The sequence below is a fragment of the Arachis ipaensis genome, chromosome B10, assembly GCF_059453495.1.
Source record: "Arachis ipaensis isolate K30076 ecotype BB chromosome B10, ASM5945349v1, whole genome shotgun sequence".
Taxonomy (NCBI): domain Eukaryota; kingdom Viridiplantae; phylum Streptophyta; class Magnoliopsida; order Fabales; family Fabaceae; genus Arachis; species Arachis ipaensis.
In genome coordinates, this window is record NC_142435.1 from 9,472,455 (window position 1) to 9,487,893 (window position 15,439).

Consider the following 15,439-nt stretch of genomic DNA (forward strand, 5'->3'; position numbering starts at 1 on the left):
CCGCAACCTGTGCGATTAAATAGGCAATACCAAAGATACTCCAGGCAACAAATATAATGGCAGAAATTAAATAATCAGACACCAGAATTTTAACGTGGAAAAACCCCTAAAAGAAGGACAAAAAACTCACGGGACCTAGTCCAGTAAAATCTTCCACTATCAGAATAATGGGTACACAAACAGTCTTCTTAGTGATACTAGGACATCTCAACAATCAACAAAATACACAATCAAAACTGATGGAATCAACATAAACCATCCACAAAGTGGGTATCTCAAATCAGGCAAAAGAAAAAGTAATACAACTAGCAAGTTATATCCTAATGTTCATCTCTACACTAGGAATAACATACTAAAATTTCATAAAAAATTGAGCAAATTTACCGGTTCAATCGGATCAAAGTTGACTTGCCCTTTTCCCCCCAAATTCTTCTTCTCTTCGGCGCCGAAGCTTTCTACTTCCTTTATTGCTTGCCTTTTTTTTTTCTCTTCTTTCAAAATAAAAGATCCTTAATCTCTCTCTCTCTCCCACCGTGGCTTAGCCACTTTTATTTATTTATTTATTTTCTTTTGTTTTAAAAAAGTTGTGTGGACCCCACTTGAGATTAGAGACCCACTAATACAAGGGTATTTTCAAATAATATGGAGACTTGATGTGTTTTTTTATGTGGAGAGTACATTTGTTTCTCTTTATTTTAATTTTTTTTAAACATATAATATATCTTACTCTCAAATTTATATTTTAGTATTAAAAAATTTAAGTGTGCAAATCACACTCTACAATTTGCTTTAATGTAAAAAAAAATATTTTAACACAAATTGAATCTTTCAATTTGTAAACTTAGAAATTTGATCCTCAATTTTTCTACAAATTTTATTATTCGTTAAATCTAAAGGTCTGATTTATTATTTAAAATTAAAAAAAATAAAATTCATATAAAAAAACATATCAATTAACTATTACCATGAATTATACCTGATCTTTTTTCACATCTAAAAAAATTAGCTGAACATAAATTGTCGCAATATAAATGCTTATTTTGTTTGATGTTGAAGAGGTGTATGCTTTTGGTATATTAGGGAGGGGAAGTCTTTTTTTTTGGGGAGTTTTTTTTTGATAAAGAATGAACAAAAACTTATCTATTATCGTTTTCTTTCAAAATAAGAGTAAGATGATCTGATATCTTCTTGTGGTAATCTTTCTTAAGGAATATGTTTTACTGTATATAATCCAATTTTTACTAAGAGGAGTTATCAAAATATGCTCAAATGCATAAAAAAATATATTTTCGGTTGAAAAATGATATTTTAAACTAAGAAAATGACAATTTTTTTTATACTATAATTCTTTTTTCATGGACTAATTATATGATAAAAATAACGATGATGATGATGATACTATCTCTATTCACAAATAATAATTATTTTTAAAATTGTAGTTTTTCACAAATAATTGTTTATTTAGAATATCTAGCCAATATTAAGTGAATTTTTTTCATAATTACATTCCTTTTTTTTGGGTTTTTTATTTTTCTTTTTTAATGATATTTAATAAGAGAAAATCAGGCCTAAAAGATCACAAATTTGTTTTTGGAAATTAAAGAGAAAACGTTAAAACTTAGAAGGCCTAGCATATTTTTGAGCATTAGGCCCAGTTGAGTAGAACAAATTACTATAACCCTAGTGACCCACAAAAAGCATAACCCAATACAAAAAAAAAAAAATAAAAAACATTAGTGGGTGTGTATATAAAAGGACAATTATACATATTTAACGACTCAACATCTCTCATAAACCCTGCAGCCCCTTTTTGTGTCTTCGAAAAACCCTAGCCCCCCTTTCTCCCCCTCTCTTCCTTCAATCGAAAATGGTACGCTCTCTCCTTTTCATTCCACTTCCTAATCGAATTCTGTTCAAATCTTGATTCAACGATGAATTTCTCTTCCTTTATTAATTTTGTTTTGATTTGAGTTTGCAGACAGGAGAAGCTGTGAACCCAAAAGCTTACCCTTTGGCAGATGCTCAACTCACCATAACCATACTCGATCTTGTTCAGCAAGCTGCCAACTACAAACAGCTCAAAAAGGGTGCTAATGAAGGTATTATTATTATTATTATTATTATTATTATTATTATTATTATTATTATTATTATTATTATTATTATTATTTCAAACTGCAAAGGTTAACAATCATTTATTTATTTGTTGCAGCCACTAAGACCCTGAACAGGGGTATTTCGGAGTTTGTTGTTATGGCGGCTGATACTGAGCCGCTTGAGATTCTCCTCCACCTTCCTCTTCTTGCTGAGGATAAGGTATATCTCTCTCGCTCGCTCTCATAACATTTATTTATAGCGAAGGAATCGCATTGACAGAGTGTGTATGCGGACATTGGTAGTTATTATTAGTCACGATTCAGTGTGGGTGTGGAAATGTTAGTTCAGAGAGAGGGAAGGTTCAAGAACAGAGGAAAGTTTACAGAGGAAAGGCCTAGGTCAAAAGCAAGTTACTTCTGACTAAGCAGGAAAATGAGACTTACAAGAGCAAAAACTCAAAATTCTAATTACTCTATCTACTATATATACTTCCTTAGCTAAATCTGCTAACTAACCGTTCACCACTGTTAACAGCTGTATAACAAACTTTTCCAAACTGCAAAGTGTGTAACTAACTTGCTAATTAATCTGACTCCTCATGTGATAGTGGGAGCTATAAAAATCACTGGGATTAACTGAAATTGCGCCTGGATCGCGATTAGTATGCAAAGTAACGATTAAGGAACAAGCTGGGTTATTTTATTGTTAGTGACCAATATGTCACGCTTCTGCATATTGATCATTTGGAAAATTGAATTATATAATGTATCTTTAGTTTAATACTTTAGTTACTTTTCGGTCATTTTTATTTCAGGATTTTATTATGTTGCATGTATTATATCCTTATTTAGAGGTTTATTTTTTATGGGTTTAGCTAACATGTGCTCTAAGGGCACATGATAAGCTTACCATTAGTGAAAAGTTTTAAATGTTCTCATTTAAATGAACCGAAAACAAATGCATTGAAAACTTAAATTTTTTTCTTAACTTGTAAACCCTAATTTCATCTATTATTATCGTTTATGTATCTTATGTTCTGTTGTAGTACCTTTCTTTTATATGAGATTCTTTCTTTGCAATTATGTGCCATGATGTGTAATAAATCGATTAAGTGTCATGGTTGAATTTGTCTCCATAGTGTAGATGTTGATTCAGGTTGCGGGCTGTTGTCAAATTGTTTAATAGTTGGGGCAAGCAAGATATAAATTGTGTGTGGAAATGATAGTACAAGGCTTTTAATTTTGATTCATGATTATTCATGATGCTTATTTTAACTCTCTTACTCTGTTTTTTTGTGCATCGTCATTATAGGTCATTGATCATTTATATGTGTACTTGATTTTCTTTTAGAACGTTCCCTATGTCTTTGTCCCATCAAAACAAGCACTTGGGCGAGCTTGTGGTGTCACCCGGCCAGTGATTGCATGTTCTGTGACAACAAATGAAGGAAGTCAGTTGAAATCACAGATACAGCAACTAAAGGTTACTTTCATGATATTTCTATTGCTGTTCCTTGGGTTTTTGTGGTCATATGTTTCTTTAATTAAGCATATATTCTAAGTATTTTGTTTCTATTGCAGGATGCTATTGAGAAGCTGTTGATCTAAAATATCCATGATATCGGTATGATGGGCTTCTGGAGCAGTGCTGAATGAGCCCTCAGAGGCTTTGACTGGATGAGATGTTGTTGTTCACATTAGGCATAGATGATGCTTATATTTTAACCTACTTTAATTTTTCTATCTACTTTGAAAGATTATTTGAGTGGTATTTTTGTTGAAGTTAGTACGAGTGAGTGATGTTTTAAACTTGTTATTATATTTTGTTCAATGCAGTTCTCTGGTAGTATGGCGGTGATCATTGGTGAATTTTAAGAGTTACTGAATTTCTTTTGATAAGTCAGAACATTTTCTACAGACAAATGAAATTTAAAATCAATCTATCACGATGCAGTGCTAAAGAAAAAAACATCGCCAAAATTACAGACATCTTTTGTATTAAGTTAATAACCCATTTTCTATCATTTAACTACTCAATACATTAAGCCCGTAGAATTGATTTTGTCGTCATCAACTCTCAATTTATATAACCTTTAATTAAACTTGTGCAAAACTGCGTATTTATATTAAATAGATATGGTTAATAGTTAAATTTGTTTTTAAAATTATTTATTCTTCAAATTAGTCCCTAAAGTAGAAGTTTAAATTGGTCATATTAATTTGTAAAAGATAAAACATAAATTAAATTGATCCTTCTTTTAGTTAGATAATGATGTGTTATATGATATGATGATGTTATAACTTGTGACATGTCGAGAGATTAGAGTCAAATTAGTATTTAAAAATATACGTGTAAGTTATTTTTATTTTTAAAATTTTACAAGTTGATTAAATTAATTCTTATATAATTTTTTTCTCATAATATTAAATTTTTAATATTTTTAATACTATTAATTTTAATATTTTTTTAAACCTTAATAAACAATTTTTTACATAAAATAATAAAAATATTAAATTATTATAAAGTTATTATTTTTATTTGCATTTTAAAATTTTACATTTCCAAATTTTACCCTTTTTGTAATGGCTTTTTTATTTAAATGATTTTATTAAATTATTATTAATTATATAATTAAAAAATTAATTTTTTGAATCTCACTAAATAATTATAATAGTTATTTTAAAATTTAAATTTTTTAGATTTTTTAAATTTATAATTTTTATTATTATTTAATTTATGTGATAGAACTCAATAATTGAAAAACTGAATTTGTGGGATCACTCCTTGAATCTTAATAATATCTTCATGTAATATTTTTCAATATTATTATTGTTTAGTTATAGTCATTTCCTATGAAGCACAACCACTTCTTTTGTTTGTTGTGTCTGCATATCAAACACATTTTGTATCTCTGTATTTTATAAGAATTTTAAATTTATGTGCCTCTGTATCTCGTGTCAATGTCCGTGTTTTATAGGCCATTTCTTTATATTTTTTTAATTGTCAGATTTTTTTTCTTTTTTTTTTTTTAAAAAAGTTAATTTGTTAATAAGAATTTTGAACTAAAACTACTATAAAAAGATGACAATGGAATCATAGATTGGACTAAATTTTGGACGGGATCAACTATATTTTGCATGTCATGTGTCACTAACATGATACGTCGATCAATTATCTTGTGACACATGGCATTAGCATACTACGATATCGTGATACTTTATGTTACACGCTATCATCTAACTAATAAAATAATTAATTTGACTTATGTTTTATTTTTAAAGACTAATATGATTAATTTAATTTTTTAAAAATTAATTTAAAAAATGAATAATATTTTAAAAACGAATTTGACTATTAAACCCACGTAGATAAAGTTGGTGTTGTAACTTAGAGATTTTTTCACAAAGTCTAAGGGTCCGTTTGGAAACTCCAAAAGCTACTTTTTTTAGCTTTTGACTTATAAAATTACATTAATAGTATTTGGTATAATTTTTTAGATAAACTTTTAACTTTTCAAAAAGTTATTTAAGAGCTTTTGAAGAAGTTAAAAAATGTGACTTTTTCTATTTTTAAAAACTATTTTATCACTCTTATTTAATACACAACTTTAAAACAAAGACTTCTATAATAACTTTCCAAACACAAAATAACTTATTTAAAAGTTGTTATTAATAAAAGTCCTTATATTTTAAGCTCTTTTTTTAAAAGAACTTATTTAAAAAATTTAGTCAAACTGGCCCTAAAAGTATAATGGTAAAGACATTATTTCACGAGTTATAACGTTTTTTCACTATTATTTCAACATCTTTTTTTTTCTTTGAATGATTTTCAACTTAGAATACTTGACTAAAAAGTAAAAATGCAAGAATAAGCATGCTATATTATGTAGCATTTTTACTTTTTTCAAAGATTTCCAACTCAGAATACTTGGACTCAAAATACAAGGATAAGCATACTATTCTACGTGAATATGCGACATATTTATTTTCTTCAGAATACTTGGACACAAAATACAAAGGTAATCCTGCTGTATAAGCAGTTTTCAATAAAGTGAAATTTCGATTAGGAGAATCAAAATGAACTAAATTTATTGGTCAATCTATTTATCTATTTAAACGGAGCGGATTTTATTTCTAAAGTTAAGTTTGTTTATATTTCAAGTTAAACAGATTAGTTTGTAGGATAAACAAGATGTTAATAACATGTGATACTTGTAGTTTTACCAAAAATAATAAATAAAAAAATGAAACCTCAATGCATTAGTACACAATATGTATGTAAAAACTTATCACAGATGCATCATGTGCACCCAAAAATAAAAAGAAGTATAATGTCGTTTTCAAAATTATATTAGAGAAAAAACATTTCAAAAAGTGGGCGTGCCGGAGTGGTTATCGGGCATGACTAGAAATCATGTGGGCTTTGCCCGCGCAGGTTCGAATCCTGCCGCTCACGTTTTTTTCTAGTTGGTAGACAGTCAAAATTGATGTATATTGGTATTCTATTTGTTTTAACCGTTTATCTCGTACTTAAATTTTTTTCTAAAATATATATGAGGAAGTATAAAGAGTAAAATATATTTTTTATTTCTAATGTTTGTAATTTTTTTTAAAATATTTCTAACATTTAATTTTATTTAATTTTTCGATTTTTGTCAAAATTACTCTTAAAAATTTTCAATTTTATCCCTAACATTTTACATGAAATTGATATCTAAAGATAATAATTTTGACACAAATCGAAAATATTAGAGATAAAATTAAATAAAACTAAACGTTAGAAAATTTTTTTAAAAAAATCACAAACATTAAAAAAAAACATATTTTAAATATATATGAAAATCGAGTTAAATAACATATATATTTATATATAAATATATAATAACTAATTTGGTGACTATTTTTTAGTATGTATATAAAAAATAATTAGCTATCAATCAATTATTACATATAATAAAAAATATGTAATCAAATAAACTCTTTTAAAATGAAAAAGTTAGTAGAGTAATAAATGAGAATTTAATCATTATTACTCACATATAATGAGAGTTATAAATTCTATGGTAATTAATCCTTCACTTTATTATTTTACCAATATTCTCATCTTATAGAATCTAAATTAAAAAAAAAATTATTATGTAACCTCTCAAAATTTTTTTATTATATTATTATAAATAAATTTGATTATTCTATTATAGCATATTTGATTGTTTTGACGACTGATTATATAATTTAAAATAAAAATTCTATAAATCAAAATATATAAATATGTCTAAATACATAATAATTTATTTAAAAAAATGGAGAAATATACATGTAAAAGATCGTACGATAACAAAATTACGTACAAATTATTATTTAACGAGTCAAGTGTATGTATGAATCCTATGTTTCATTGGTCACATCTATCATTCCATCAATGAAAATGTATCTCCGTTAGTAAAACTATACATGTGTCACATTTTTTTTCACTCTAGCAGTGTGCGATAAGTAATGTGACTATCTAGTAATGAGGTAAATATTTGATTAAGATTTTTAAATTAAAATTGAGACTAAAATTTCTTTTACTTTCATCTTTCCTTCCTCATTTTATAACCAGAAATAGGAAAAAAACTGTGGAACTCTAACGAAGAAATGGCTACAACTTAACGAAAGAAGATTCCATATTCCTTAGTTGCACCAGTGTTTCTAATTGCTTTTCTTCGTTACTTAGGAGCAAGAAGAAGAAATAATTTAACTACAACAATGGCAAGTGTTTACATAGGCTTAGTGCAGTGATGCTCGAGTCTAAAATGAAATAGAATCCTAGAAAATTGTTTGAGAAAAGGACAAATTAGTCCCTGACTTTTTATCCCGCGGACATTTTAGTCCTTGACCATTAGAAAATACTTTTAAGTCCCTGACATCCTTAAAAGTTGGACGGATCAGTCCCTCCGTCCATAAGCCACCGTCAGACCCAACGGAAAAGGCTGACGTGGCTTCCCCTCTGCTTACCTGGCATCACGGCTTCCCACATGGCACGTTAGTGGGATGGAGCTTTTGAAAAATGGACACATAAGTCCCTGTGACTCAAAACGACGTCGTTTTGAAAAATAGCTTTAGCGTTCACCACAATGACACTGAACCTTGTTCTTCTGATGGCAATGGTGGCCACCAACATCCTCTCACTCTATCACCTCTCTTCAACTCTCCAATCTCCAAAATCCCCAAACCACCCACTCCCGTCCCCGACCAGCTCCACACAATACGCGCCACCATCAACCACCTCACGCGTCTCCAACACTCCACTGACACAACCACCACCTCCTCCACCATTCCACCAGATCTACTCCTATACTCCCCCACCTCAAGCCCATAGCCTCTTCCTGCCACAACCACCCTGACCTCCTCCACAAGTACATGTCCTACACTCCCTTCTCCCTTTGCCCCTCCGACTCCGACCTCGCCGAATCTCTTATCCTCCGTGGCTGCCACCCCCTCCCCCGCTGCCGCTGCTTCTCCCGAACCGCGCCGCACAAACCCTCATCCCTTCTCCCTCAAGACCCTTTCCCTTCTTCACTCCCCGATTCCTCTGTAATTTGGGACTATTACCCTTACAAATCCTTCGATTGCTTCCACCGCCAAAACCCTAATCTAGGCTTCAACCCTACCTCCGACTATGAGTGTGGGTGCACCATACAGCGAGGCGGTGGCGCTGAGGGGGCTTGTGCCACTTCACGTGCCGCTGCAGTAGTGGCTGCCGATGTTCGACAGAGTGGTAGACCTTGTGCGGTGCGGGTGTGCCGTGAACCGGTGGATTCTAGTGACAATGATGAAGTTCTTGCTGTTTGATGTAGATATGGTTTTGAGAGGTGTAGGGTACTTGTGGATTGACAGATTCTTCAGCAAAGGGGTGGACCTGTATGCGCCATTAATTGGGAAATTAGGTTATAAGAAGGTGAAGTAGGCCGCTGGGAATAAGGCTGATGTTAGTGGCATCAAGAATGCTGAGGTTTTTCTCACTGCATTGTTGCAGAAGCCTACTTCAAGATGATCAACTTAAAGCTTGCTTCTTTACTTCTTCACTAATACAACCTGGTAGGATCTAACTACCTATCTTGCTACTTGGAAAGTTAACATCTTAATTAGTTAAAATTAAATTAGTTGCATGTTTCAAACACACTCAAAGTCAAAATGTTCATGTACTCCAATATACTGTTGCATAAGATAATTTCTCTAATGTGAGAGTTGAAATACTAGTTAACCTGATTCATTAAAAAAAAATATCAACGTTTGGTACTTTATAACTAGCACAAACCACGCCTGTTTAACGGCATAGCCCCATGTAATTAGAATCCAACATCGTTTTGAGCAACAGGGACTTATGTGTCCATTTTTCAAAAGCTCAATCCCACTAACGTGCCACGTGGGAAGCTGTGATGCCAGGAAAGTAGAGGGAGAGCCATGTCAGCCTTTTTCGTTGGGTCTTAACGGTGGCTTATGGACGGAGGGACTGATCTGTCCAACTTTTAAAAACGTCAGAGACTTAAAAGTATTTTCCAATGGTCAGGGATTAAAATGTCCGCGAAATAAAAAGTCAGAGACTAATTTATCTTTTTCTCAAATTGTTTTTTCAATATCTACTGTGGAAGGTATGTTATGGCGGTGTATTGCTGTTATAATTTGTTTTTGTTCCATGACTTGTCTTTTTTCTCTGTTCTTTTTCCAAATTGCACAAAAAATTGAACATTGATGTGAGTATGTTGTATGTGCTAATGAAATTGAAAATGGTGGAAGAAATTTAGGAGTTCTAAAAAGAAGTGAATAAAACCCGTAAAAAGATTCATGTTCCTAAAAGACAGAATTTACTGTTGGTGCGCCAAAAGAGGATAAAAATATATGTGAAGAAATTGCTATTCACAATTTTTAGATTGATAAAGAATTAAAGTACATTAAAAAAATAATACGAAACATTTGCTTATGATTGAGATTTTGTGCTTTGTTGTTGCTTATGGTAATTATTCAAAAGTGAAGTTCGAATTATAATACTTTTGTAAAATTATTCTTCTTTGTTAGGATTTTATAATTTCTTCAATTTTCTAATTATGAAAGAAGGAAGGGAGGATGGAGGTAAATGAATTTTTAATCTCCATTTTAATTTAAATATATTAATTAAATATCTATTTAATCACTAAATAGTCATATCATTTATTGCAGTTTTTTTTTTCTACCAAAGATAGGAGACTCGAATCCGCAACCTCTTAATTGAGTATGAGGAGACTATGCCATTTGAGCTATAACTCATTGGCTTAAAATTTGAAAAGATACGTGACTCGAACCCGCGACCTCTTAATTGAGTATGGAAAGTCTATGTCAATGAGTAATAGCTCAAATGGCATAGACTCTCCATACTCAATTAAGAGGTTGCGGGTTCGAGTCTCCTATCTTTCTAAATTTTGCTAATGAGTAATAACTCAAATGGCATAGACTCTCCATACTCAATTAAGAGGTTGCGGGTTCGAGTCTCCTATCTTTCCAAATTTTCATTTATTGCAGTGTTAGATGAAAAAAAAAAACATAATATTTATGCAACTTTACTAACGACAATACACTTTTATTGACAGAATAATGAATGTAATTAATAATGAGTATACTTTATGTGTACACTTGATTTATTAAATAACGTGTATAATTTTGTTCACTGTGTGATCTTTTATATGTACATTTATCCATACTTCTTTGATCTAACTTTTGATTTTTACATAAAGCATTTATTTTATTTTATATCAATTAATAACTATCCCACAATGGATTTTATTCCGATTTATTCGTGAATAGAGTACCCATGATGCCATAGTATCCTATTATTTGAGGCTTATGGGTGGTTTCATAATAGTATTTGTTGAACCATCATTATCATGGACCATAAATTCTAAGTGTGGTCCCATCTTGGAAATCCAATTAGCCAGTCAAATTGTTCAACACTCGTTTTTGGTTGTCAATGTTGTCCTTTTTATTTCATTTTAATAAAATCAAAGTCTTACAAAGTTACAAGTGTTGTAGGTGCGGGATAAACGTGAAGATTGCACTTTGAGATTCACTAAATAAAAATTGTATATATTTTCCATAGCAATTAACACTTGCTGGAATTTCAAAATCATTTGATGAACACTATACTCCTTAATGGTGGGAATAAAATAATGCTATGCATGACAAAACATAGTGCACACCCGTTAAATAATAATAGAGAGAGAAAAGCAAATTCCACACTCTATTATTCTTGCCTTTAACATAGTTACTCGCGACAAAACTAATTCATTGTCATTAGATTAATCAAACCAACAAACATTACTCTTTTCATCTCAATCGCATATAAGAGTTGGTAATTTTGATGAGTATTGATTACTTGAATTTAATATTTGTTTTTGTATTGATAATGTAATATGAGTCATGCTAAGTGGTCAATAATCTTTTTATCAGCGTATGGTTAATTTAACACTGACATATTTTTTTTTAAAAATAAGTGAAAATATAGTTAAGAAAAAAAATAGACTACACATAATGACATTAACCAAAATAAATTTATTAGCTAAAAAATATTAATCAAGCAAATTTTCTCAAATAGAAACAAAAGATGACACTAACATTACGCATTTTTTTTATTATATTTAGCAAATTTTCAATAATAAAGTAAAAATACTAACAAAGTTTAAAAAATATTTTTTTAATGCTACAATTTAAAATTTGTTTGAATGGCTTCTAAGAAAAGACATTACTCTAAGTAATTTTTTTTAAAGATATTTTTAAAAAATAAAAGTCATTTAATATTTATATATCTCAAATAACCATTTATATTTTTATAGGAGATATTCAAATATTAAATTATTTTTACTTTTTTAAAAAAATTAAAAAAATTATTTAAAATATTTTTTAGAAATTCACCCAAAAATACCCTTAACATTCATCCCACAGTAACTAAATTATTTGAGATACAATGAATTCATACTAATGGTAAGGCCAAAAAATGAGTTTCAGATGTGATTTTTTATTTTATTTTTTTATTATTTTTCATAACCACTGCCAGATATGCACATGTTTTGGCAGTTTTGCACAATCGCCAGTGTTTTCGAAACTTGGGGAGGCTTATCATATCATATCACGTTGGAAAACAATTTATTTGCATGCCACTAACGAGAAACAATTAAATCACACTTATTGGACCCCTTTTTAAATAAATAAATCACAGCTCGATCTGGATGTGAAAACTCGAGGAATTAATAGTGCACCACGCACTATACACTATATATTGAACACTGATATTATTGTTTATATTACTACATAGTAGCCACTTTACACTTGTATAGCAAGCAAAAGAGACATGCATTTAATTTAACACTTAAAAAAAAAAAAGAAAGGAAGAAAGAAAGAAGCATATCCTTAATTTTGTCAGCTTTTATGTATGTTTATTTGTTCCCATGCCACTTGCTATGTGATTTTGTTTTCGGATAATGCTGCTGTGCATGTATATTTGATTATTTGCAAGTAAAAAAAAGTATAGGTAGATAATGAAAATACTAAACAAAGTAAATAATGGATGTATCATATGTTTAATTTATTAAGTGTGCGAATGATTATCTTAATATTAATATTTAGGTAGACAATTTGAGAGTATAGTGTGTTTTTATTTTATTAGGCCAATTTTAAAGTCCATTGTTCACAAAAGTCATTATCTACAATGTGAGGAGTTGGAGAAGATACCATATGTCAACGAGACCAACATTGCCAAGATTATATTTTCATACACCCCGTTTAAATTGTTCCATTTGGTGCGTTTTTGCAATAAAAAAAAAGAAGATAATGACAAACGGAAAGTCTAGGGATAGCAGATTTATTAAAATTTGGTCAGTACTTAGCCAGCAAAAAAAATGAGTCATTCTTTACCATATTAGATGAAATCTCACACCATTAAATACACTATTAATGACTAATTGATGGTTACAACTCACAAAATCTGCTGGCCCTAGCATTTTCCAATGACAAATCAACAGAACGGATTAATTACTAGATAAACTCATGCATGTTGTATATTTGAAAAGATATGCTCATCTCTAGTAATATATAGTTTAGGGGCTAAAATAGTGCCAATATGTTTGTTTCATAAGAGGAAGATAAAATATTAATTATCCACTAATGGAAGGTGTGATTGGCATATCTCACATCAGAATCATATCAATTGCAACACTTGACGATGAATACGATTTTTCTTTGCAATTTGCACAAATTTTGTTCCTAATTGGTATATATTATTTAGTGAAATGGTAAAAGGACCAAGTTGTAAAATTGATAAAATTTGGGTTGTTGCTATATATACGTAATAGTTTAGTGATCGATGTTTGTAACTTTAGGCCATCACATAAATTATTGATCCATAAAGAGTATGTGAGATTATTAATTATGTATTGGCACTATATACTGTTAGTAATGATCAGGTTGAAACAGTGGATTGCGATTTTTGCATGTTGCATGTTGCTCTAATGGTTGGACGGCAGAATCATACCAATCTCAGTGCTGTCTGTTACTGTTTGTCACGTGTGACATTGTCTTGCACGTGCACTACACTGCACATGGATCTGGTTGGTGGGTAAATGAATAATATTCATTCCCCCTGTCAATTTTCATCAAATTAAATAACTAAATTTAGGTTGCAGCAGCAGGTAAAAAGTTTGTGCTATATATATATATATATATATATAAAATGTACGGAAACCAAAATAATTCAGACATAATCTGTCAAAACTTTTCATATTTAACTTCATTTATATCACCTTTAAACATATAAAATTCTGATCACATTCGCTTATCACACAATGTATCACATATTTTTACGATCCCATATGTTAATTATAATAATATACCATTTAATATTAGGATGGATGCCGTATCACATATTAAATCAAATGTTATTTGATTTTTTTTATATCCTATTGCAATAAAATTTATAATAATATATTTTAATTGACATTAATTTTAAATTTATTTTTTTAATAAATAAACAGTCATTCACTGATTCACCTCTTTAATATTAGAGGCAGTTGAAATAATTAGAACATATTTTAAAAATATAATAATAAAATTTTTTAAATATTTTTAATATATTCAATGCATTGAAAATGTAAAAAAAAAATTAATTTTTACAATAACTTTTATAAATATTTTTATGGTATATTTAATTTGTGTCTTTAGAACACAAATTAACAAAAATTTTAAATTATTTTAAATTTGTATTATAGTTATTGTCAAGTATCAACTAGCTATAGTTCTCTTTTTTAATAGTATAGCATTTAAATTCGACCTAAATACAAAATTTATGTTAGAAGGAATTAAAAAATTTGAACAACAAATAAACTCACCTGATGAGGTTATTCATAATCATCTAATTTTTGAGAATATAAAAAATCACACTAATTCTTATAAGTATTGTATTAAGCTGCTTTAATTTTTTTTTTTGTTTATGTATGTATATTTATAAATAAATTTAATATTTAATAAAACATAAATTATATTGTAAAAACAATTATACTGTAAATTTTTTGTAATTTTTTATTTACAACAATATATTATTGCATAATACAAGTGACACTGACAAAATTTTAAGTTTACTTTTAACTTATAACACTTTATTTATATGCATAACATTCGTAAATTTATACTTATGTTATTCATAAGTTCATATATATTACATCTAAAGTTAAAATTGCATAACATATATAATTATATTTAACTAACCTCCAAAATTACATTAATGTATTTTATTTGTTATATCAGGCATGAGTTTTGATTGTTAGTTCTTTTTTTTCCAGGACACAACCTATTGGTGTCAAGGAGCTACAGTTTAAAGAGGGAATGTGCTTCGTCACATTAGAAGATGCTCGTGTATATTATTATTGATATGCGGCAAGAACTGATTTTGTTGTTAAAAAAAAAGAATAACTAGTTAGGAGACAAAAAACGGTAAAAAAAAAAAGTGTCTTTTAATCAAGCATTGCATTGTAATAAAGATGGTTACTGTACATCTCGTATAAAGGCACCCAAGAGAAAAAAAATAGTGTTTTTTACAAACTGCAAAATTCATTGCTATGTAGCATTAGAAGGATGACTGGGGTGGAGGATAAAAAGCACATAGATAACAATTCTTGTTATTTTTGGTTTATTCCGGTGTACCTATATATTTTTAAAGACGATAACAATGATTATCATTGTTAAATATGAAATTTTTTTATTTATAATTAAAAAATCTTTGAAGAAGACATGTTTGTTGTCCGTGTATTTTTGTGTATTTCTATATACTGTTTGTAGATCTATAT

General features: G+C 29.3%; 1 protein-coding gene, 1 non-coding gene and 1 pseudogene across 2 annotated transcripts; all 3 read left to right on the top strand.

Annotated features, from left to right (window-relative positions):
* The first annotated feature begins 1,781 nt into the window (after positions 1-1,781).
* LOC107620074 (Ribosomal protein L7Ae/L30e/S12e/Gadd45 family protein) lies at positions 1,782-3,961 on the top strand. Its single transcript, XM_088505304.1, has 5 exons — positions 1,782-1,870; positions 1,979-2,099; positions 2,213-2,316; positions 3,448-3,579; positions 3,678-3,961. The coding sequence occupies exons 1-5, from the start codon at positions 1,868-1,870 to the stop codon at positions 3,702-3,704; spliced, it is 387 nt and encodes a 128-aa protein (XP_088361430.1). The 5' UTR covers positions 1,782-1,867; the 3' UTR covers positions 3,705-3,961.
* A 2,509-nt stretch (positions 3,962-6,470) lies between these two features.
* Positions 6,471-6,552, top strand: TRNAS-AGA (transfer RNA serine (anticodon AGA)). Its single transcript has one exon. It is a non-coding gene; the product is annotated as a tRNA-Ser (tRNA).
* Positions 6,553-8,200: 1,648 nt separating this feature from the next.
* LOC107620075 (putative methyltransferase At1g29790 pseudogene) lies at positions 8,201-9,129 on the top strand (annotated as a pseudogene).
* The last annotated feature ends 6,310 nt before the right edge of the window (positions 9,130-15,439 follow it).